At 32.9% G+C, this 25,419-nt stretch overlaps 3 protein-coding genes across 3 annotated transcripts; 2 read left to right on the top strand and 1 right to left on the bottom strand.

The window, feature by feature from the left end:
* The first annotated feature begins 2,113 nt into the window (after positions 1 to 2,113).
* On the top strand, positions 2,114 to 2,779 carry LOC133034399 (uncharacterized). The gene has a single exon (XM_061109480.1). The coding sequence runs from the start codon at positions 2,114 to 2,116 to the stop codon at positions 2,777 to 2,779; it is 666 nt and encodes a 221-aa protein (XP_060965463.1).
* A 7,092-nt stretch (positions 2,780 to 9,871) lies between these two features.
* LOC115718397 (cell division control protein 6 homolog B) lies at positions 9,872 to 14,621 on the top strand. The gene is made up of 17 exons (XM_030647164.2): positions 9,872 to 10,280; positions 10,379 to 10,472; positions 10,567 to 10,787; positions 10,887 to 10,961; positions 11,036 to 11,148; positions 11,284 to 11,390; positions 11,502 to 11,561; positions 11,950 to 12,023; positions 12,220 to 12,270; positions 12,825 to 12,874; positions 13,084 to 13,216; positions 13,288 to 13,377; positions 13,529 to 13,591; positions 13,677 to 13,772; positions 13,860 to 13,949; positions 14,055 to 14,166; positions 14,337 to 14,621. The coding sequence occupies exons 1-16, from the start codon at positions 10,065 to 10,067 to the stop codon at positions 14,085 to 14,087; spliced, it is 1,566 nt and encodes a 521-aa protein (XP_030503024.2). The 5' UTR covers positions 9,872 to 10,064; the 3' UTR covers positions 14,088 to 14,166; positions 14,337 to 14,621.
* A 6,294-nt stretch (positions 14,622 to 20,915) lies between these two features.
* LOC115720771 (large ribosomal subunit protein uL10) lies at positions 20,916 to 23,891 on the bottom strand. Its single transcript, XM_030649951.2, has 5 exons — positions 23,559 to 23,891; positions 23,043 to 23,111; positions 21,892 to 21,990; positions 21,423 to 21,815; positions 20,916 to 21,319 (listed from the first exon to the last, which is right to left on the bottom strand). The coding sequence occupies exons 1-5, from the start codon at positions 23,820 to 23,822 to the stop codon at positions 21,176 to 21,178; spliced, it is 969 nt and encodes a 322-aa protein (XP_030505811.1). The 5' UTR covers positions 23,823 to 23,891; the 3' UTR covers positions 20,916 to 21,175.
* Positions 23,892 to 25,419: the final 1,528 nt, after the last annotated feature.

Genomic DNA, 25,419 nt, shown 5'->3' with positions numbered 1-25,419 from the left:
GATTATGTGCGATTTCTGATGTTAGGCGATTTGTGTGCGACTTGTTGTGCAGCATTATGCGATTTTGTCATGTATGTGTTCTTGTGCGACTTTATGCGATATTGTCCCTTGTATGTGCGATTATTGTGCGACTTCATACTTCAACATATTGTTGTTGTATTAGGCGACGTTGTGCGATCTCTGTAGTACCTTGTGCGATGTATGTGCGATATTGTATGCTGATTTTTTCTGTGTTTTTCTTTGTATTTTTCTGTGGGACAGATTCATCTGTATTTGTGCCTGTGCTGTATGATGGCGTTTGAATTTGTGGAGGGTTTCAACTGGGTATTTGATTCCTCAAAAAGTAAGACATTGATATTGGACGTTGAGTGTACACTGAAAAAGTTGCGTGAAGTTTTGCATGAAGAGTTGGAGGTGGACCCCTTGGTGTATGAATTGAAGTTAGAAGTTCTTTACATGTACATGAAAGGCACTAAGTTTCCACCTGAGGTTTTAGTGAAAGATAGTCAACTACGAGTGTTCTTGAGCATGAAGGCAAAAATGAGTGTGGACAACTTGTTGCCACTATTTGTGACAAAGGTGAAGAAGAATGTGAATTTGGAGCAGACTCCCCGAAATGTAACCCCTAGAAGTGTTGTTGGGACCTTTGTCCCAGAAACTGAAATGGGGGTTGGTTTGGACGAGCAAGTTGGCACTAATGTAGATGATGAGAGAGTGGGTATCGAATTTCATCATTCAGATGAGTTCGATGCTCCCTTTTACAACAATGATCATGTGGTTGATTTGGGTGTGGATGATGATGTGGCTACAGATGTACCTCCCCTGAGGATGGAACTAACTCCAAGCAACCAAGTAGAGCGACAAAGAAGACCCCCCCCGTAGTGAGAATCGCCAAACACCAGGAACTAGTAGCTTGATCGGCCGAGTCCTTCGATAGTGCTCACGTATCCGAATTTGAAGTTTCTACTAAATTCAAACCTCTTGTGTGGACAAGGGAAGACATAGAGGAAAATAATGTGTATACAACATCTCTTAGTGGTACGCCTTCAGGGGAGATATATCTTGGCAAGTTGTACAAAAACAAGGAAGAATTGAAGAATGTAGTTGGTAGGTATGCCTTTGAAAAATAATTTTGAGTGGATGGTAAGTAAGTCTGGCACTGATGTGTTTTACGTTACTTGTAAGGATGAAAATTGTAAATGGAGATTAAGGGGGAAGAAGAAGGCACTTTGTGACATGTTTGAGGTTACTGTGTTTCACAACGAACACACATGTAACTTGGATTCTAGACATTCTGATCACCGGCAAGCAGCACCGTGGGTCATTGGTCACATTATTAAGAACATGTACACATTTGATGGATCTAACTACAAAGCAAAAGACATACAGAGGGATATGTTTGATGAATATGGCATCAAGATGAGTTATGAGAAAGCTTGGAGATGTAGAGAGAAGGCAGTTATGTACAAGAGGGGTACTCCAGCAGAATCTTATACGAAATTATATGGTTACTTCTACATGCCGGAACGGAAGAATCCGAGCACTATTACCGACATTGTCGGCGAGGATACCTGGTTCAAGTAATCGTTTGGTCACTCGATGCTTGTAGGAAGGGATTTAAGTATTGTCGTCCCGTGATTAGTATCGACGGAACATTCTTGAAGACGAAGTATGGAGGAACACCGTTAGTTGCTGTTGCGTACGATGCAAACAACCAATTGTTTCCGATAGCCTTTGCAATTGTTGACAGTGAGAATCATGACTCTTGGAAGTATTTCTTGCGGAAGCTGAAGGAAGCCATTGGTCCGGTTGAAAATCTTATGTTCATATCGGATAGGCATCAAAGCATTGAACATGCTGTTGATGTTGTTTTCCCAGAAGCATGTCACTGTGCATGCTTCAAGCATATTACTATGAATGTCAATCACAAGTTTAAGACTGATGTATGCAACAAGCAAATATGGTCTTGCGGCTTACGCATGGAACAAGACGGAATGTGATAGGCATTTTGAGGTGCCGAAACAGATGGACCTGCCATTGCTTTACATACGTCGAGCAAATAGGGTTTGAAAAGTGGGCTCGTCCTTATTGTCCAGGCGATCGGTACAACATAATGACAAGAAACGCTGCCGAAAGCTTCAACAAGGTGACAGAAGAATTCAGAAAATATCCAGTAACTATTTTGGTTGACTTCATCAGGTTCACACTTCAAAATTGGTTTGCTTCTCGTCTCGAAAAGGCTAGTAAGTGCGCTACTCCTTTGGCTACTACTTTTGAAAATGATTTAAAGGATCAACACAAAGATGGTATGTTCAGGAGTGTCCTTCGTAATGGTGCCCAATTGTTCAACGTTGGTACGAGTCCTCAAGGTGAGAGAGGTGGTGATGTGAACTTAGTGGAGAGAACATGCACTTGCGGACTTTTCCAAATGCTGAAAATCCCTTGTCCACATGCATGTGTCGCAGCAGTTAGTCAGAATGTGAGCGTGTACACACTTTGCTCTCCATATTACACTAAAGAAACGTGGAAGAAAACCTACGATGCCACAATTAATATTGTTGGCGAGGAGGATGAGTGGGTACTACCGGAACATATCAAGAACATAAGAATCGGGGTACCAGTGGAGAAAAAACCAGTAGGTCGGCCTAGGAAGAGCAATGCAGGTAGAAGACCGACGAAGCGTCGACCGTCTAGTGGTCAGGTGGTAGTGGAACCTCGTCATTGTTCGCTATGTCACGGTTCAGGGCACAACAGAGCTACATGCAAAGCTCGAGTTTGAACCATTTCTCCAATTTTTAAATGAATATGTGTTGTATTGCTGGTTGTTGGATATTGTGCTTTTTTCTCCTAGATTAATAATTTTTTGGTTTGTTTACCGATTTTAGGCGACATTATGCGATTACTGTGCGATTTGTAACTGACAGGAGCTAGTTTGTAGTTTGTTTTGTATTTTTTGGCGATATCCTGCGATTATTGTGCGATTTTTGTGCGATGTTAACTGACAGGATCTTGTTTTTTGGTTGCTCGTTTCTGTATTGTCTGGCGATATTTTTGCGATTATGGTGCGATTTTTGTGCGATGTTAGCGCGGGATCCTGTTTTTGAGTTTGCTTTGGTTCTGTATTTTTGGCGACATTGTGCGATTATGGTGCGATTTTTCTGCGATGTGAACTAATCTAGATTTGTTAGTTTGTGTATTTTGGCGATATTATGCGCGATGAATGTGCGATTTTAATGCGATTCCTAGCGAAATAATTTATCAAGAAGTCATCTTTTCACAGTATTTATGAAAAATTTTAAAAAGAAATAAATTGATACAAGCAACAATTTAAATAGCTTTAAATTTACTTGTTATATATAAATTTGGTGAGATTATAATACAATTACAAAAGGGGAGTTTATGTGTACAATATTAACATTGCAAAAACCTACAAAAAACTACCACGTTAAGTTCTGGTAAAATAGGTCCACACACCACCTATGTCTAAAGGTGAGCATGTTATCATCATGCACATGCTCCAACGACCGATCCAGCATCAAGTGCTCAATGTGCTCCATGGCATACATTCCACAATTGCTACTAAAAAAAAACTAAATATTAGCAACAATTAAGTTAAGTAATTCATAATGGAGTGCAAAATTAAATAAATTACTCAAAATATACAAAAGAAAAAGAGATTCACCTGCTGTTCGTTTGTGGTACAACCTCCGAGGTAGCTCGTCTATAATGGAGGGGTAGGAGCTGACTGAGATCGCCCAACTCCACCGGATGTACATAATTGTTGTATTGGAAATAACCGCTATCTCGAATTAGATTTGCAAAGAGCTCGCTGTAAGGCTTCAAATATGACTCCATGGCTGCCTCAACGGTGGCACCGATATCAGAATCATATACAATGATCTCCCAGTTCTCGATATCCACCTCAACTGCCACCCAGTGGCGCTCTTTGGGAAGGTGCAACACAAAGTATATGTACTCCTGCTTCTCCCAACATGGCAAGTATCTGTGCGGTATCCCCTGCACGTAACTCATGACGCTCTCATCCCATTTCATCTTGCTCCTGTCACCCTCACACATATTCCAAAACATGGAAAAGAACTGTGGAGCAGATGTGTCCAAAACTACACCTTTTCGGGTGTAGATTTCTGGGTATAGGGTTCGTCTTCTTCTCAATAAGTGCGCCATGGCATCAATTTGCTGTGTTCCAAATGACAACAGTTAGAAAGAAGTCGCATAAAAGTCGCATAACAAATCGCATACAAGTCGCACAGCAAATTACCGAAATTGTCTCAAAAATCGCACAAACATCGCATGCAAATCGCATAAAGTCGCATAAACCAGATTATACTTAGAGTGAGTATAAATCGCATATAAATCGCATGTAAGTCGCATATAAGTCGCACAAACAATAAAAAACACAATAAATTAATTCTGTTAAGAAATAACTTACATCATCTTCGAGCCATTCGTTCAGCACCATCAACTTCACGAACCACGATCTAGTGGCTTCGCCGATGGTGAACATCCCTAGGACGGCCATTGTCCCTAGCATAAGTGATCCACTTCGGAAAAATTTTAACGGCGGGGGGTCCGCCGGTTTCAGGGTGTCTACTACCACGGGCCCATGTCGTTGTTTCTTCTTCCCAGCAGTGTAGTCATTCAAGAAAACCGGCTTCCGCTTTCGCCTAATCCTACAGAACTCCACTCCATCTGGTGGCCCCTGCAACTCTTCCACATCCTGAGATTCAGTATCACCCAGCGAAATGACAATGGCGTTTGCAGGAGTAGAAGGAACGTCACATGCGTCAGGTTGCCAATCTTTTGGGTAGACATCATCATCATCATCATATGTCGGCGGTGATGGATGTACCGTCTGTAATGGCTCTACTGGGTCGGATGGATGTGTGGGGTCTGATTGTTGTGCCGGCCCTGATGGTTGTGTCGGCTCCGAAGGCTGCTTCTGTAACAAACTTATCACGGTCGCAATTTGATCCATGATAAGATTCTTCATCTCTTTCTGACTTCTCTTGAAGTCAGCCTTCATCTCGATGCAGGCGATAAGAATCGCAACTTGTTGCGCTTCTACCTTCTCCAATCTCTTAGCCAACAAGAGGTAGTCGGAGTCATTGGGTGGAGTAGAGCTTGGGGGCACAGTGGCAGGGGTTGGGGGCACTGTGGCAGATGTGGAGGCGTCTGCTGTTTCCTTGGGTGGGGATGGGGGAATAATTTTGGACCTTTCCACATATTCTGCCACCCGTTGGGCTTGGGTCTCGAATGCGGTCGAATCTTGCGCCCCGGCTTGTGTTTCTTCGACCTCATCCAACCCCATTTCCACTGTGGGGACCTCACCCTCACAATTGTCCTTCCAGTAATCAACCTCTCAATTCCGAGGATACAAGATTTGAAGCACAACCATCTGCAAAAACAAAGATCATGGTAAATCACAAATATGTCGCACAAAAATCGCAAATAAATCGCGTAAAACTAAAAAATCGCATACATATCGCACAAAAATCGCACTATATCGCCAAAAAAACTACTACATATACATAGAAAACTATATTTGCTACTGTCATCGAAAATCGCACAAAATCGCACAGTAATCGCATACAGTCGCACAAAAATATCAAAAAATACAAGTGGAAAACATGAAACTTCCAAAAAATCGCACAACAATCGCAACAAGAATCGCATAAAGTCGCTAAACAAATAAAACAAATACAAGTAAAAATTTATAAGGAATGCAAGTAAAATCGCACAACATCGCACTATGATCGCACAAAGTCGCCAAAAAACTTATTAATCACTGAACATTAATAATGCACTGTAAAGTAAATCGCACAAATATCGCAAAATATCGCATCAAATATCGCATATAACACAGATTAAACTTAAAGCAAAAAATAATTGCGCTAAAATAGAAAAAGATTCACGTACCCCTTTCTCAAAGAGTGCAGCCACATCAGCTTGCTTCACATCATGTTTCGTGACTGTGTCGAGGGTGCTCCAGTTCAACATTCGAGGGAATCGAGTCCCTTTGCACTGGCCATACTTCTTCCCCAAAACTTGCATGGCCTCAAATGCCCAATATTGCAGCGCAGGAGCATATCCGTACACGTTGTACTTCGCTTCAGGTTGAGTAACCTTTTTATCCTTCTTGTGTTTCTTCTTGGTCTTATCGTTCTTATCCATGTAGTTTTGCCTAAGTTGTTGCATATTCTTAGTTGTGGAAGACAACAACTTCTGATAAGAAAGAAGACCCCAAGGATACTCGAAGAACTTCTCTTCATTTTCTACCAACTTTAGCATATCTGTCCAGATATACACACCCTCGGCCCGTGACAGCAGAACACCCTCGACAAATGCACACAATCCCAGCTTGTATACATCGTCAACCACATCGCATGCCTCAAACGCTAGCCAAAGGGTTTTAAAGGTCACCCTTTTTGAGTTGTTGAGATAGTCTCGCAAGATCCGATCAGAATCACACTGTGCAGTCAATTCTTCTGACGAAGGACCACCGCTCATCTTTAAGCCCGTGATCAAACCGAACTCAGACCGTCCAAATCTAGCTTCGGTTTTACCCACGTAAAACCACACTTCATCATTTTTGGCCTCACTCACTTTCTTCTTCCTTAGTAACAACTGATGGACAATAACCCCACTGAATTTCAATTCACTGGCATTCCAAAACACACCAAAAGGCGTCTCCTTCACCTTCTGAGTCAAGTTAAAAGCTTCAAATTTGGCCTTTATTGAAGCAAAGTATCCGTTGCCTCTGTATGTTATACGCCCTGGAAAGTGGTCTGACACTGGGAGAATAAGTTCAGGAGCCATCTGCATTTAGAAAGCTTAATTAGGTTATATCGCATAATAATCGCACAAACATCGCCTACAATCGCATAAAGGCAGCAAGAAATAGGCCAGTCACAAAAAGAATCGCATAAATATCGCACATAGGTCGCATAATATCGCTAAAACAATGCAGAACAAAAATAAATAAAAAATCAAGTCCCTATCAGGCAACATCGCACAAACGTCGCTCAAAACATCGCTTAATGTTTCTGAAATCGCACAACATAATCCATATAAACTAAATCGCACAAACATCGCCCAATGTCGCCCAAACATCGCTAACTATACCCACAATATTGCTGGAATCTACTCCAAATATACTACATCGCACAAACATCGCATAATGTCGCCTAAAAATTGCTAAATATAATCAGAATGTAAGAACCGCTAACAAAATCGCATAACATCGCATAGTAAATCGCATAACGTCGCACAAAATACAAAATAGGAACAAACAGCGTTTAACACGACCCCAATAATTTCCCCAGATTTCTGATGCATAATTTACCACAAACAAACATACTAAATCACAATTTCAGTTTAAACAGATTCATCCATCACAAATTAAAGCATGTTTTAACAAAAATTAAAAAAAAAATACCTCTTTTATCCAAAGGTTCGAATATTTGAAGAAGGCGGTGGTGGGGACGGTGCTCCGAAATGGTCCGAGTACGTTTTGGAGGTTGCTGGGGTCTGGAGTGGGTTGTTGGGTCGTCGGGGTCGACTGGGTCTCGAGTGGGTTTATGGGTCGTCGGGGTCGATGGAGTCGTCTGGGTCTTCGTGTCGACTGGGTCTTCGTGGGTCGACTGGGTCTTCGTGGTGGTTCGACGGTGGGGTTCGAATGTGGGTGGTGGTTCGACGGTGGGGTTCGAATGGAGAGAGAGAGCGAGAGAGAGAGAGAGAGAGAGAGAGAGAGAGAGAGAGAGAGAGAGAGAGAGAGAGAGAGAGAGAGAGAGAGAGAGAGAGAGAGAGAGAGAGAGAGAGAGAGAGAGAGAGAGAGAGAGAGAGAGAGAGAGAGAGAGAGAGAGAGAGAGAGGGCTGTTAGAGAGTGTTAGAGAGAATGGGGGGGAAAGTGAAAGGGTAGGGGTAATTTAGGAAGGAAATTAAAAAATTGGCATATTTTTTTGATGTGTAAATTCTTGGTATAATTAAACACCACTTTCTATTTTTTAGCATAATATATCAAATTTCCCTTTACAAATTCTACACATGTGGTATCTTATCTTTGACTTTGGTGGACCTAACTTTCGAGTATGACTAAATTGCCCATCTTCTTAATGTTAATTTTATTTAATTTTAATATTATATGAGTTAATATATTTAAACAAAAATCTTATACGATTCTTTTTTTTTTATCTCTACTAAGTCATATTTTTCATGCTGAAATGTGAAGGTTGGTCTTTCCTTTATTTCTTCTTTTTGTTTTTTTTTTTGTTCATGAATTGTGTTCGCAACACAACAGCTGCTACATAGTAGTCTTATGGTTTGAAGTTAATATATTTATATATAAGGAGGTGACTTGTAATAATTTAGATGATATATATTCAATGTTCTCTTTGTTTAATTTCAAGTCTTGTATTTATTTATATGAAATATATTAGTCTTGGTATTATATTTGAATTGGGAGGAACAAAGAAGGGAACAAGAAAATAAAAATGAAAGTTTTTTTTAGATGAATAAAAGTGAAAGTTGAATCGAATAGAAATTTATTTATTTATTTATAAAATCATATAATATTTAAAAATATTTAAAATCATATAAAATATTTAAATGAAGGTAATCTAGTCATACCATAAATTAAAAAAGGGTGGAATTAATTATTTCTCTCCATTATATTAATTTTAATAGCATTTTTGAATTAATAAATAAATTTAAATACCATTAATATTATGATTTATTATAAACAAAATATTACGATATATATATTTAGTCTGTGAGATTGATTTTTCTAACTAAGTTACTTTTATGTTATTAGCAATAACATATATATATACATTATACTTAAATTTTATGAGAATGGTGTACATAAATGACATAGAGAACAAAAATAAATAACATAGTGATAACATATATAGAAATATTTATTTTAATTAATAAAAAATACAATAAAATTTAATATTTTCTAATTAATAAATATATTTCTTTAATGGATAATTATTTTAATTTTATGTATAATTAACATTATATAGATATATTAAAAAAGTATTTTATTTTCATTTTTTAAAATAATATATAAGATTCCTGCACTCAATCAAACAGTGTTATTCAATTAATAAGAATATTATTGCATATTACCATACACAGTCAAACACAGTTTACACATTTCTCTATAATTATATTCTCTTTCATAATATTTCCTATAATCAAATTATTTTGAACACCTCATACCAAATGCCCAGGAATGCTTTGAAAAAAAAAAAGCTAATTATGAATTTTATCCCTGAACTTTGACATGTACTAAATCATGCCCCTGAACTTTTAAGGTTATTAAATTCTACAATTTTAATAGTTCATAGGACATTTTTAACAACCTTAAAAGTTTTTTGGGGCATGATTTAGTATATGTCAAAGTTCAAGGAGCATAATTTGATGAATATCAAAGTCTGGGGAACAAGCTTTAATACATAAACAATCAAGGAAATAATAAAATTGAATGAAATTAAACAAAAATCCTTAAATCTAATAATCTTAATAAATCAAGGGAAATTTTTAATAGTGAGAAAAGTTGAAAGAAGATAACTTAATATATGTTAATATTTATGGAGTAAAAATTCTAATTAGTTAAAAAAAAAAAAAAAAAAAAACAACCAACACATTCACACATTGTCCTCACCATGTCAGCGTTTTTCTAATGTAATGATGACATGTCAAAGAGAGCCCGTATTGACACTTGTAAACGAAATTAAAGCTACAAAGTGGGGTCCACAGTCCCTCTGTCCATAGTTAAGCTCCAGTCAACAACACACTTCTAACATAAACCTTATAAACCTCCCGCCCAAACTATAAAGCTCCACTAGTTTTAAATCGCGCCAAATGAAATTTCATGGTAATAATTTCCCGCCCAAACAACATCCTATAAAATATTCACCTCTCTACTAACCTCTTTTACAGTTTTTTCTTTACTATTTTTTTCTCGGCTCACGCAATCGCCGCAACTCAACCAAATCCAAAGCCTCCTCACAGCTCAGCTCGCTTATCCCTTCTCGGCCATGCCTGCTATTGCCAAACGGAAGCCTTCTCCTACGTCTACTCCGATGGAATTCATGAACCTCCCGTCGGAGAAGGTCGCCGGTGGCCACTCCACTCCTCAGAAGCGTAAGCTCAGATCTGATTCGTCGCCGATGCGTGCCAGTCCAGTCTCAACCCCCATGAAATGGACCTCGCCTCGCCGATCCGTCAATGCAAGTCCCAATAGCCCATCGTTTGTGAGTTTCCGATTCATTTGACTTCAGATTGACCGATTGATTACCGTTTATTGTTTTCTTCTTAGTCGTTTATTATTATTGTTTCTTGAATTATTCAGGATGTTGAGAGTACATTGTGTGAACGCCGTTTGAAGTTGCAGAAACCTGTAGTGAAGAATTTGTTTATGGTGAAACCTAATTGGAACCCCAGAGGTAAATTAAGCTTGATTGTAAGTATGAATTGTATTGCATTGTGGATCATTTATATGGTTAGATTTAATAGATGTCTTTGATTGGAAAATTTTAGATCCTGAGCAATCTAGGGCGGTAAAGGAGGCATTGCACGTTTCGACTGCGCCTTCTGTTGTAGTGTGTAGAGAAGATGAGCAAAAGAGGGTTTTGGAGTTCTGTAAATCGTGCATGGAAGAAGAAAAGGCTGGTAGTTTATATGTATGTGGATGTCCAGGGACTGGAAAATCGTTGTCTATGGAGAAAGTAAAGAAGCAATTAGCTGAATGGGCACGAGAGGTGCGGTTTTTGGCCTGTTATAGTTAAATCATCATTTCTTCTGGTTATTTACTGAACAATTCAAGTAATAGATTTCGATTTTTTTTTTCTGGTTAACAGACAGGGCTAGAAGAGCCAGATGTATTAGCAATAAATTGTACCTCTCTTACAAATACTAGCGATGTTTTCAATAAGGTACTGATGGTTGAAGAAATTTTTCATTGTTTATCCAACAAAAGCATATGCTTAATTGGTCTTTTGCTTAGCAGATACTGGGTAAAGATCATCAACCACAAAAGAAAAGTAGAAACTCTACATCAGCATTGCAACTTCTCCAGAATTCCTACTCTAAGAAACCAAATTCAGCTGGCAAGAAAATGATGTAAGTTTTTCTTCCTAGTCTTGTAAAAATTGGGATTAAAATGTACATGACATGTTTAGTTTGTCCTTCTTTTGTCTCAATAATTTGAATTGCCAAGAGAATGCTTCAATTTGTAGTGTCTATTTGTTTTGTCAGGTTAATAATTGCTGATGAATTAGACTATCTAATTACTAAGGACAGGGCGGTACTCCATGATCTTTTCATGCTTACTACACTACCATTCTCGAGATGTGTACTTATAGGTACTATGTCTATGAAATATGGGCAGTAATTCTTTACTTGAATGAGACTTAGTAGAATCAATTATGGACTTCTCTGATTTTCTCTTGCTCACAATGTGTTACTTTATACAGGAATAGCTAATGCCATTGACCTTGCTGATCGTTTTCTTCCCAGGCTCCAGTCATTGAATTGTGAGTTCAATGTCCTTTTCTTTTATTTTATTTTGTTTTTCTCCAACCAGTTATTGAATACCTCTTCTGCTAAGAGGTTGCTACTTTCTTATAATTTTAGCCTTAACTTTCACTTTATATCCATAGATTACAGCATTTCAGAAAACTGTTGAATTGGTTTATTGAGGCATATTTTCCATTTGTAGTCTGCCTATCACTTTCCCTGGACATTTCTTCTTGGCCTGACATTTTGCTTGAATGTTTGAGTCTTTATTATATTTGCTTGTTCTTAATGCATTGTCCTGCATTTAACAGCTGTCCCATTCAATCCTATGTGAATATGAATGTGTAATAAGCCATGTGGTTGGACGTAATATTGACTGAAGTATTAATCACTTTGTTGTTCTAGGCAAGCCTATGGTGATTACCTTTCGAGCGTACTCCAAGGATCAAATCATTAAAATTCTTCAAGAGCGCCTAATGGTAAGTTATTTTGTTGAACTATGCTCTAGTGTTTGTACATTCTAAATTCATAGTTTATCATTATCAATTTAAATAAATGTACATTTTCCTTACAATCGCAACCTTTGAATGGCTTCAAGAAATTAGGTGCTGTCTTATTAATTATTATGTAGTTTTTATTGCTAATTAGTTACTACTTGTTATTTTATTCTATCAGGCACTACCTTACACTGTATTTCAACCACAAGCATTGGAACTTTGTGCCAGGGTAAGTTCAACAGGATAAATCTTTTATATATTGTAGCTTAATATCTTCACATTAAACTACTAACAACATTTTATCTGAATAATATATCAGCAATGTAATTAGTAGTCTTCTATCAATGATTGACATCTTTCCAAGAAACAGTGTAAACATCTGTTCGTTACTTGGTTTTGAGTTCTTAATGTAACAAGAAAATGCATATATATCAAGATTTGGTGAATTATGGGAAAATCAGACTAAACTCAATTCGATGCAAGCTTATTTACTGTTTCCTTGTTTTTCACATGCATAGTCTTTGTTAGTGTATGCTGCATTGCAAACTCTTTTGTCAAGTGTCACTCGATTTGCCACCTGGTACTATACTACATTAGATAGAGGAAAATATCAAAAGGGTAATTAATCGAAAGTTGAATTCAGGCCTAGTGTGTTCTATTTAAGACATGTTTTGATTTTTTTTTTTTGGGGGTGATATTTCCATTAAGTCATTTTTCAGTTGTGATTTTGAAGTTATAATTTTTATTGTAAAGTTGCTAATTGGAAATATGTTAAAATGACAGAAAGTAGCTGCTGCATCTGGTGATATGCGGAAAGCTCTTTGTGTTTGCAGGTTAGTAAGTTTTTTTTTTTTAATAATTGCTTCATCTACGAAGCTGGACATCTGTACTCATTAAATTTAAAACATTTCAGCACTTTATTGTCACAATGTACTTCATTAGTAAAATGTGTGCTTTTTATAAAGAAAACAGAAAATTGTGTGTTGGATCAAAGTTTATAGTAGTCTAGACTGCAGTTTAACTCTTTTGATATACATTTCAGGAGTGCAATTGAAATGCTAGACGCAGAGTTAAGAGAATCTTTCAACCACTTGAATTCATCAAGCGAAGAAACATTCTTTGAGCAGCAGATATTACCACAAGCTGACTGTGTTAAAAAGCCAGAAATTGATGTCGTGAGTGTTCACTAGTTGCATTTAACTGTGTTTTCATTCTTATTTAAAGTCCTAACAATTTATGGATACAGGTAAGGATTGATCATATGGCTCTTGCTTTATCAAAGACATTCAAGTCACCTGTGGTGGACACCATACAGTCTCTTCCACAACATCAACAGGTAATTTTGCTTTAAAAAATATCTCAGAATTTGTTTGAACATTCTTATTATTCTCCTTTGATACCTATGCTGCGAAGCTTAGAGTGTCTATAAATCCTGCTCACTTCATTCAAATGTTGATGTATTTTCTATTGTTTTGTTTTAACCGCAGATCATATTATGCTCAGCCGTGAAGCTTTTCCGGGGTGGAAAGAAGGATTCAACAGTCGGGGAGGTGCGTTTCTTAATCATCATTTATTTGTGGGGAAACATTTATCGAACACACTACCGTTTTCTGAACTCATTTAATGCGTATGCAGTTGAATAAATCTTACACGGACTTCTGCAAATCAGCATTAATTCCAGCCGTGGGGATTTTTGAACTTTCAAGTATGTGCAGGGTGCTTAATGATCAGGTAATGAACATGGATTGTGTACTTACGTTACTGGCTTATAAAATGAGAAAATGAGTTGTATTGAATCATTGTATTTACTTACTGTAGGGGCTACTCAAGATTGGTCAATCTCGAGAAGAGAAATTCAAAAGAGTGACTCTAAAAGTAGATGAAGCAGACATCGTTTTTGCGTTGCAGGTACAATCATCAATCTAGTCTTTCCTATTCCTTCATAATCATAGCTTTGAATTCAATTTAGTCTTGCCACTTACGTTCTCTATCTCATTTATGTATGTGGAACAGGGAATCCGTTTCTTCCGGAATAGTCTGCAGTAAATCCTTCAAAATATATATAGCTGATTTTTCTCTTGATTTGTTGACTTTCATTTTCGAGTTATCCCTCTGCTCAATCAAGGTGAGGAACTTTACTTTTCGTTTTTTTTCTTTCAAATTTCATTAATTTGCCATTTCAATCGCATGAAAATAATATTTGGTCATATTTCTTTTTAACTTTTATTAGAATAAATTTTCGAATTTCTTGCAACGTTGTGTTAACTGGAGTTTGAACTTTTGTTGTGCATGCAGCTAAGAGCGTCCTGGAGCTATAATGCTGAACGCTGATAAATCTGTTTGCGGCAATGAGTTGATTCAATTTCATAATTGTTTTACATTGAAGAAAGAATAAAAACATAAATGGGAAGAAAACCCAATATATGGTATAGATTGTTACCAACTTGTAACTTCTTCGCTTACAGGGATAAATAAATCTCAGACAAGTAAACTGTAATACATTCTCGTGATACAGAAATTAGAAAATGCAATTTATTCCATGAGAATTTTTTTATAATATATATTTTTTAATGTTCCCATTTATATATAATATCTTATTTTTGTTATTATTATGCTATAAATTTTGTATTTATAGTATGATACGCTCTGATAGGTTTAATTTGAAGTATGGATCACCGTAATCTATGTCAGGAGAGAAATGAAGGGAGGGAAGCTGAATAGGATATTTATATTTAGTCTAATTAGGATTTTTATTGTTGAATTTTAACATGTATTAAATTATACTTTTGAATTTTTTTGGTTGTTAATTTTTTTTTTTAAACTATTAAATTATTAGATTTAAGAAATTTTGTTTAGTTTTATTCAATTTTATTATTTCAATGATTATTTATTACATAAATAATGTTTACCAAACTTTGATATTTACTAAATAATGTTTTTTGAATTTTAGTATGTATTAAATCATGTTCTAGCATTTTTAATAACTTTAAAAGTTCAGGGTATAATTTATTACATGTCAAATTCAAGGATAGAAATCTTAATTAGCCTTATATTTATATTTATATAATGGGGACTATTACAGTGGGTATTGGTAAAATACCTATCAATAGGGATAATAATTTATAACCTTTGATTTAATCTAATAGCTCAAATTAACTCTTGAAAATTACACCATAATTTTTAATTAATATAATTATTTATTTATAATTAATCTTGAATATTATTAATTATATATTTAAGTAACAAAATTCCAAACCATAATTTTTTTTTACTTTTTATTTTACATCTACTAAAAAATTAATTTTAACTATATATATTTTTAAATTTAAATTTACATAAAAATATATTTTAATTCATTCAAAAAAAAATATATATTTTAATTAAATTTATTTTAAAAACAATAATTATACTTATAGAAAATTATAACATGTTCAACTTATAATAATTAATATAAGTATTGTAGTTGATGTAAGAGAATTTTACCACTTACACTATGATTATATTATTGATTGTATTGATTATTTTAGGATTAAATAATTTGAATATTTTGTACTCTTTTAGTTATAATTATTGTTAAGTAGAAAATAAAATTAATATATAAATTCAAAATTAAAAAATAATTAATTAAAATTACAAAATGTTATAAGGTAAATAAGTAATAAAAATTATAAGTTTGGAGTTAGCTTTGGAGTATTGTTAATTAGTTTGATCCAAATTAATATTTAAAATTCATTATAAATAAAAAAATATTAAATATGGTGTAGTTTCCAAAAGTTAATTTAAGCCATTTGATTAAATCAATGGCTATAAATTATTATATCTATCAATTGGTAAAAATTGCAATACCTATTGTATTAGGTCCCTTATATAATATATAGGTTAGTAATAATTATAAGTATAGGATATAATGCTTTAATAAAACATTTTTTTTATTATGTGTTACTCTCATATATTATTTTTATTTTTGTTTTTTAATAATTTCGTGATATCAATAAGGAAAGTTACTAATTAAATATATGATACACCCTAATAATTCTAAAAAAGATTTTGAAAAAAAAAACAAAATAATAATAATTGCCAAAAAATAAATCACCCTGATAAGGAGAAGTATTAGAAATATCAATTTTGAGAGATTTTAGTGTAAGAATTTTCATAAAAAAAATAAAATAAAAAGACTTGGTGATAGAATTTATTTGTTTGGTGACTTCTATTAATGAAGTTAAAAAATTTTCTCTTTCATTAGATGATTAACGATTAGAGTTTGGAAAGAACACAATTTTATAATAAATTTTTCTTGTCAGACACTAGTTTCAGCGAGAAGATAGATTATTAAAAATTTTATTATTAAAAAATTTTCTTTTTTTTTAGCAGTTGTTATTATTTTGTTTTGTTTTTTTTTTAAATTCTTTTTAGAGTTATTAAGAGTATCATATATTTAACTATTAATTTTCCTTATTGATATCACAAATTATTAAAAAAAATAATAATAATATAAAAAAAATTAATTAAATATTTGTATTAAATATGAGTCACACATAATAAAAAAATATCTGTATGTACATACGTTTGTTTTTTTGCCTTTACCTAAAGTATTATCCTTCCCTTTCCTTGTATTTCACAAAGTTGCTAGTGGCTTTGGAAATAGGAATATAGTTGTACAAGAAAGTGATAAAGAAAGAATGGGTAATAAAGAGAATGCATGTAGATAAATAAAAATGTAGTTGTATAAGAGGCAAAAGAATGATTGAATAGATTAGAAAAAATATAATTGATCTCGAAAGAATTATTATTTTTTTTATTAAAAAAGAATTAATTGGGAAGAAAATAGAAAAATGTTAGTGACGAAATTCTAAAAATATGAATTTCGGAATAGATTTGAATCGCCTCCTCCCTCTCTCTTGTTTTATCGGCTGTCCACTATCTCTCCCATTCAAGAATTTATGCACACACAGTCTAAATTGGAGAGTTTTTGGCAAGCCTGAGACAATGGTATAGACAATAAACTCGAAGACAAGATATTACCGAAGGAGAAGACTGTTGTATTGATCTTCTTGATTGATGCCAAAGTTTTTCTCATTCCCACATCAACCTCTTCTTCTGTGAGGGGTTCAAGAGCAGTCGTCTGAGAGTGGTTCGGTTCGGCTCAACGACGTCCTCCATTTCAGATTTTTGTTTTCATTTATTAATTTACTATTATTAGTTCAATTCCAATTAATGTTTTTATGGGGTTAGAATTATAAGGAGTCAATTCCTTAGTTAATTTTAATGCTGTGATTGTGTTTATGTGTTGAAACTAATTTAGTTTTTTCTAGTCTTGTCTTTTAACATGATTTTTTAGTCTTGTCTTTTGACATGATTTTTTAGTCTTTTCCTTTTAGTTTTTTTGGTTTGAGTCTTGTCTTTTGGTATGGGTTGTGTAGCTCAGAATCATCATGGTGCTATAGTAGAAGCATTCAAGAAGGGAAAGATTGGATTTGTTCAACCCGAAATTGCCTAGATAATAGGCATTAAAGAAGTATTGAGTTGGATTGCAACTCATTCGTGGGATAGAGTCATGCTGGAAACAGATAGCTTGGTGTGTGTCTAAGCGATTCAGAGCGGTATTTTATGCCTTCACAATTTGTGTTTTGTAAAACGATCTGCATGCAAATAAGTTGGCTCATTGCTTGACAAGAGACTCTTGTTTCTCTACAAGTCGCGTGCTTCAGTTGGAGGACTATTCCTCTGAAGTGCGTTCTATTGTTTTAAACGAATTTATTAATTAATAAATCTTATGATTTTTATTAAAAAAAATGAATTTTGGATTGTGTCTTTGCGCTTATAATATCAATACAATATATTGAATTGTACCATTATTTTACCATTATCATTCTTATTTTTAATCTATGTACATTTATACATATTAAAAATTATTAATGAATTATTATTTTTATACAATTTTTAATTTGTAACTACACATGATTATTATTTTTTGAGCAATAATTTCTTTTTTGAAAAATGGTCCTTACAATTTAATTTTATTTTTTTTAAAAAAACTATATTTTATTTTATATAATAAAAGAAGAGACATTACAAAAAAACTGTTACTTTTAGTGACAATTTTTTAGTCACAACATAATTTTTTTGTGACTAAATGTGACTTTTAGTCACAACAAAATGTTACTTGTGACTAAAACATAATATTTAGTTACAAATTGTTACTAACTTAGTTTTAGTCACAACAAGTATTGTGACTAAAAGTACTTTTAGTTACAACAAATTGTAATTTTTGTGACTAATACTTTTATTCACGGACCTTTTAGTCACAACATAGGAATCATGATTTATAATTAGTCATAATTTTTTCATTTTTAGTCACAAATTTTGTTGTGACTAAAAGTAAAATTTTTTTTAGTGATGTTTTGAATAAAATACTGAAAAAAAATATTATTATAATGAATCCATAAAAACTACATTTTAAGATAATTAGGCTTGTTTATTGGTTCACATAGTTTATTGAGATTCAATCCAATTATAATGTAACTTATCTTTTCATTTTTATTTTAATCTTTTAAAAATACTTTTATTTTATTTAATAAAAAAATATATTTTTAGTATTTTTTTAATAATTAGATAATATATATAGCTAATAATTAGATTTGTAATTACTAGTTTACATCTAATACTTTTAGGTTTATTTAGATTGATTATATAATGAATATTAGATTTTTTCAACGGAACCGATCTAATTATAGGTTGAATTAGTTCTATTTATTAGACAAGTATATTTATTAGATTAATTTAGATTCATCCATCCAATATATATGTATATATATATATATATATACTAGGTGATTGTTACGTGCCAAGTCACGTAGTGTTAATTTTATTTAATATTTTAGTTTTTTATTTTAATTAATAATTAAAATAGTATAATTATTTGAACAATTTATTTTATAAAAATAAAATATGTGTCAGTATATTTAGTAAGTAAAACATAGTTGTGTTATAATAATGTATGTTATTAATAGTAAAATGTACATTAATCTTCTAATTGAAAAAAGTTCTATTATCTCATTTCATATCTAATAATAGCTACACAACTATATATTTATAGACTTTCACATTCTTTGCAAATTACTAATAAGCACCAATAATATTTTCATATTCTAATATTTTTCAACCTTCTCCTCTTGGTGGTAAAATTAAAAATAAAACTAAAAATAAGCACAAACATATAAGGTAAATACTCATATACAATCTCACATTTATATTATCTTTTCTAGATTTTTTATCTATATTTTTCTTTTTTAAAAGATAAATCAAAAAAATTATTAATATTCTCCCAAGATATGTTTGTTAGAGAGAGATGGGGTAAGATGATTTTTTTAATTTAAAAAGAGATTATTAATATTTAAAAGATTGTTTAATTTTTTGGGTTTAATTATTGAGTTTATTTATTAACGGGATATCAAACGTAATCGTTAAATTTAACAGAATATTCTTTTATTTTTTAAGTATATTCTGTTAAACCAAGAAATGCCGTTAGATAGACACTTTTAATATATAAAGATATATATATATATTTATATTTATATGCTTTGAACTCATTATATTAGATTCTAAGGAAGAAGATGATGAACCATTTGAATATAATTTTGTTGTTTGTTTGAACAGATTTGTAGTGAGAACAAGTGTCTAAATATTTAAATGTATACATCAATTTCATATAGACGATAATATTAATTGAACTATATAAACTAATAAAAGCATTCCCAATGGAAATATAAATAAGTGATACAAATTTAAAATGTAGTGCATTTTATTAAAAGTTTACTCCAACAATATACCAAATTATAATGTAAATATGTCACGTTGTAGTGCAAGAATAAAGCCTCAACAAGATCAAACATAGGGAATGTAAAACTAAACAAGAGTCAAGAAACCAAATCAATAAATAAAGAAGAAAAAGAATGATATCACCCTATAAACCGAGAAGTTTTATTGATGATCATTGATTACAATTTAGGAGAGACAATTAGAAAATTGAGTACAAAAAGACTACCTAGGCAGGAATTACAATTCAACTCACATGGGAAGCTATTTCATGAATAGGCAATCCTTTTAACATCCTTCCTAGAACAGCTCTCACACTTTGTTTTTGGTACATGATAGTTAATACAGTTGCAAATAGCTTAGTTAGTTAGGTTAGTTGGTGATGTGGCAATGACTAAAAGTTCTATAGTGTCTTAATTATAACACATATAATAAAAATTAATCTAAATTTAGATCACAATAAATATTATATTTTTATATTTACCATTATACTATTTTTAATATTTTATTATTAAATTTTAATTAATACGCTTTTTTATGTTTGTATTAACTAAAATTCAATGCAAAAAAATGTAATAATTAAAATTTAATAATAAATTATTAAAAATAAATATAAAAGTATAGTATTATTACTAATAATAATAAAATATTAAAAAATAATATAAAAGTAAATATAATACAAAGATAAATAGAAAAGAATAATAATAATAATGCAATTTTTTTTATTATGTGTGTTATAATTAAGACACTATAGAACTTTTGGTCATTTTTTAATTTTTGAACATTTTTTAAGTTTTAACAATTTACTGACAAAATCTATACAAGTGCATTGCGCTACATGCTTTCCGGTGTATATATAATTCTTCTTACACATCATGCTTTGAATATTTTGGAGTTACAAATCTAACCTCTAATATACGTTACATTTTTTTATTAACTAAAAGTTGAGCTCTAATCTCACAAAGTTTTTAATTATCAAATGATATTAATTTTATATGATAATATAATAATACATTAAATCACATATATATATTTTGATAAAAACATTGAATCACATAATTGAAACAGCAAAAGCAACACATATATAATAACTCGGATAAACGTTCAGCTAGTAGCAACTACATATACTAGATAATCCACACTAAAACCATATAGTTGTTGATATTATGATTCAACATGCATGAACATACTACATTACTGCCAATTGAAAATAAAAACCCTAATTAAAGCATAATCCCCAAGAAAGAAAAGGAAAGAAAAGCTTCTGATTTCGAAATAGAGAAAACATTCCATCCATGCTATGTCATCACTGTCCCTTTTCAGTCAAACAAACCTAACATTGGTTCATCGTCGTCACTGCTTTCCTCGGCGGGTTTTTCATCCTTGGAAGCTGTTGGACCACTACCAAGATCAGCAGATGCTGCCACAGGAGGAGGAATCAGCACAACAAACTTGCTCGGATCCTGCATATTAATTTACTCCTTCAATCAGCTCCACAAAGGAATTAGCTAAAAGTTGAAAAATAATTCACAAATAAATTCTTATTAATAAGGACTACGTACAAACCTTTAAGTACTCCTTCACATTCTCTGCCTGAGGGAATGAATAATCTGTACTCACTGCCACACCCAGAACATTCTTATACGCATTCATGAACATGTGGGGCGCAGCGGCTAGAGTTGGGTAAGATATACCCAGCGATAAAGAAGCAACAATGGCCAAGGAACCTGCAAACTTGATAACGAGGTCGTCTTCTGTAATATCAAGCACATCCGGGCTGAAGACTGATCCATTTTCATAGACAGACACAACTATCAAGGAGTAAGAGAAGGGTCGTATGCCAAGCTTGGAGAGGAGAGCAGCCTCGGAGGAACCCACTTTGTTGCCCTTCTTGATGAGCTCAACAGGGGTTATGATTTCCACTGAGGCTTTGCTGATCTTGGTTGGGATGTTGAGCGCCTGAAAAGAAATACAGAAGAAATATATTATAGACGACGTCGTTTAGACTTTGGAGATGAGCTTTCTATATATATACCTGAAAGAAGGAAGTCTGCGAAGGATCCAAGCCAGTGTTTCCAGGGGGAACTACAACGTCGATAGGAGCAACGAGACCAACACGGGCAGGGGCTCCCACCTGACATGACAAACATATATAGCACACAATTAACAAGGTTAGTGAATGATTAAAATGATAAAAAAATTAAGAGAAAAAAAAAAGGCCACTGCTATACACACAATTTCAATAATATATGTTTATCCAAAAAAAAAAAAAAATCACTAATATATAGCTAGGGGTGATCAGAAAATATATACACTACACACATATCTACGGATCCGTGTGCAAAACAAAATAAAAGCCAGAATCATTATTACTTAACTAAAAACTCTATCAAAAGAGACTAATTAAGGCTCAGTAGAAGGAAAAAGTAGTGGAAATATTTGCTAGGAAAGTGGTCGTAGACTTGTAGGGAAACCAAAATAATTAAGAAACAAGGGACTCATGGTCAGTACGTATTGTCAGTGAGAGAGTGGAATGGGCGTGAAAAGGCAAGCATGAGGCATCTCCAAATAAAAGTAAATTTTATTTATGTATTTTTCTTTTGTTATTTTTGAAACCGCAATTTATTCTTGTTAATTTCAATTATATTTATTGACTAATTGCAAATTTTTTTGGTCAGAACGTTTTCTTTTCATTTTAAATTTTATTAATCTTTTATAGTACCTGTATATTTTTTTCCGTTGTATTTCCTTCCTAACAAACATATATAATAATATATAAAAATCCCAAAACCCATAGGAAACAAATATAATAATGAATAATATATAGCCTTTTAACATCGTTAGTATTAGTTTATTATATTTCTACTATATATATACATACAGAAAATCCATTCAAAATATTATGGGAATTATGTAATAAGATCACACTATTTTCGCAATACGAGCTAATAATTAAATCACAAAAAGAAAGAAGGAATACACAAAGGAAAAATAAAAGGCGTTAATAGAGTGTCAGCGATAATCGTGTCATGTACCAATTCAGGCAAACGAAAAAAATAATCATGTGTACCTATTCAAGCAAGGAAAAAAAAAAAAAAACCTATTCAGGCAAAAGAAAAAAAAAATAATCGTATGTACCTATTCAGGCAAAAATAAAAATAAGAGAGAGATAATCGTGTCGTGTACCTTGTACTGGCCCACTTCTTTCGCTACTTCCTTCAACTCACCCTTGGTAAAAATCAATCCCACATTTCCCTAATTCAAAAAGTGACCAGAAAATGTACACAGTACGATCATTAGAATACTAAATGCAAGCAAAAAAGAAATTCCAAAACGTTAAAACTCATTTGTCATTTTTGAGCAAACACACTCAAAGAAATTAAAAGTTCATAGTTAATCCAAACATGGCAATCGCAGATATTGTTCGAAAACATAAGGAAAGAAAATTGTAAGAGAGAACTGTATTTAGAAAATCAAAGATAAAATTAATATATACACATATATATATACCAGTATATGTTGGATCAGAGTTTTCTTGTCTTACAAGAAACAGTTAAAGGTTATACTGATCCATTTTTGTTTTTCTTTAACGATCGATCATTTTCTATGGTTTCACTACTTTTATGAGTAAGAATACTGGATGCGACAAAGGAAACCAACAATAAGAAGAAGGTAGATACAGGTAGGTAGCTAGTATTGTACCACGAGAAGAGGAAGGAGATTGAGAACGGCGTCGTTTCCAGTCTGTTCAGCAAAAAGTTTGATAGTGCGTTTCATCATGGTGTTCTTGCCCATGAGCACTTCAGAATTGCCGCGCAGACCTTTCCTTATGCTCTGAAATTGCGTCGAACCAACATTGTCAGCTGTCACGATAAGAATCTTGCTATACTCTTCCAGAAATCCTCGGAGCTTTCTGTCGTAAGAAGCTTTCTTCTGGATCCGAGAGGGTTTCACTTTCACAGCCATTAATTATCAGAGAGAAAGATTAAGCCACAAGAAAAAATGGTGAAGGATAAAATGGGTTTTCCCTTTTTATAATTGCTTGAAATGGAAAAACCTTAATAATAAGAGATTTTTACACTTGGTGTCCTTTTTTGTCCTTTTTTTACTTTTTTGTCAATGCTGGGTTATTTAAACTTTTATACAAGTTTTATTTTTCAATTTTACATTTTCAAAAGTTTCATAATTACAAATATACCTATCCCTATGCTTATGTCATGGTTTTCTCTCTTCTTACACTCCACCACTTCCATAACTCCTCCTTTCTTTTTTTTTTCTTTTTTTCTTTTTTTATTTTAATTTTCTGTTTCTCTTTCCTTGGTTCTTCATTACCACAACCCACGATCATCCCGTCCAAAGCCCTAACCCACGATTTTTCAACCTCTCATCTATGTCATTATCTCTATTATCTTCCATAAGCTCTGTAAGTTGTTCCTCCCACATATTGTCTTCTCTTCTTCTATAAATGGCCACCACTAAGTCGGGTTCGAAGTTACCTTCCCCAGCTAAAAAAATTTCTAAAATTTCTAAGAAACCTCCTACAAATTCATCTAAAGTTGATCCTAAGATGAGTTTGAAGCGCATTGCGAAGAAAGGAATGAGTGATGCTGCAGAGACATCTGGTTCTAAGAAAAGACCTATTCCAAATAAAATTGAGTCTCGTAAGACAAAGAGAGCAAAATCTTCAAAATCTGCCAAGGATGTAAGTTGGGTTATGTTGTTTTTCAATTTTTGTTTAGTTTTTGGTTGTTGTGTTTTTTCATATGATGTTTCGTGTTTTAAATTTTCCCCCCTTCTTGTTTTAGGTTATATCTTATTTTGATTTTGAGGATGAAGTGCATGATGGGGAAGTGAAGCCTAAAGTTAAATCCAAGGTATTGTTACCTTGAATTTTCTCATTATCTTAAGTTTAAAATTTTTAATCACCCTTTGTTTTCTTTTTGTCAATGTTTTACCTGTTTATAATGACGATTTTATGTTTTGTCTCATTTTTTTTTTGTATTTCTTTTATGTCTTTTTTGTTGATGTTGTTTTTGTATTGTTCTTTAGTGTTTTTTGGTTTTTTTTTTTGTGCTATTAAACAGTTTATAGCATTATTAGTTTTCCAGTAACTTATGGCCTTGTTATGAACATTTGTTTAACTGTTTGTTTTCAGTTATTTTTAGGTTGTTTAATTTAATTTCTTAGTTGACAATTACTATTTTAATTTTATTTTCTGCATATTGTTGTTAATATATTGCTTTGAAGTTGCTCATTTTTAGGATGAGCATATTGGTGTTTTTTAAATGTTATTTTTTGGTTTTTCTGTTTGCTTATTTTTTGTTTTGCAATTTAGTTGTTACTTGCAATGTATTTATTTAGTTGTTCAAATTTGTTGCTTATGTTTTTTTTTTCCCTCTTTCAGGTCCATGCTAAGAGCTCAGAAAAGTATGAAGACTTTGACTTACCCAAAAAAAAATCCTTCTAAGGTGTCTTTTTTTGTGTTTTTTTATAGTACATTTCTGTTTTTCCCTTTTCTATTGTTTCATGTCATTTGTCAGTGATGATAATCATTTTTGTGTTG

The sequence above is a fragment of the Cannabis sativa genome, chromosome 2 (genome assembly GCF_029168945.1).
Source record: "Cannabis sativa cultivar Pink pepper isolate KNU-18-1 chromosome 2, ASM2916894v1, whole genome shotgun sequence".
Lineage (NCBI taxonomy): Eukaryota > Viridiplantae > Streptophyta > Magnoliopsida > Rosales > Cannabaceae > Cannabis > Cannabis sativa.
The sequence above is the reverse complement of the archived record's forward strand: the minus strand, read 5'-3'. Positions and strand labels throughout refer to the sequence as shown.

Coding starts and splice junctions, on each gene's coding strand:
- LOC133034399 (XM_061109480.1), top strand. CDS start 2,114: ATGACAAGAAACGCTGCCGAAAGCTTCAACAAGGTGACAGAAGAATTC.
- LOC115718397 (XM_030647164.2), top strand. CDS start 10,065: ATGCCTGCTATTGCCAAACGGAAGCCTTCTCCTACGTCTACTCCGATG. Junction 10,281..10,378: donor GTCCCAATAGCCCATCGTTT/GTGAGTTTCCGA, acceptor TGAATTATTCAG/GATGTTGAGAGTACATTGTG. Junction 10,962..11,035: donor CTAGCGATGTTTTCAATAAG/GTACTGATGGTT, acceptor TTTGCTTAGCAG/ATACTGGGTAAAGATCATCA.
- LOC115720771 (XM_030649951.2), bottom strand. CDS start 23,822: ATGGCTGTGAAAGTGAAACCCTCTCGGATCCAGAAGAAAGCTTCTTAC. Junction 21,991..23,042: donor AAGAAGTGGGCCAGTACAAG/GTACACGACACG, acceptor TTGTCATGTCAG/GTGGGAGCCCCTGCCCGTGT. Junction 21,816..21,891: donor CGCAGACTTCCTTCTTTCAG/GTATATATATAG, acceptor ATTTCTTTTCAG/GCGCTCAACATCCCAACCAA.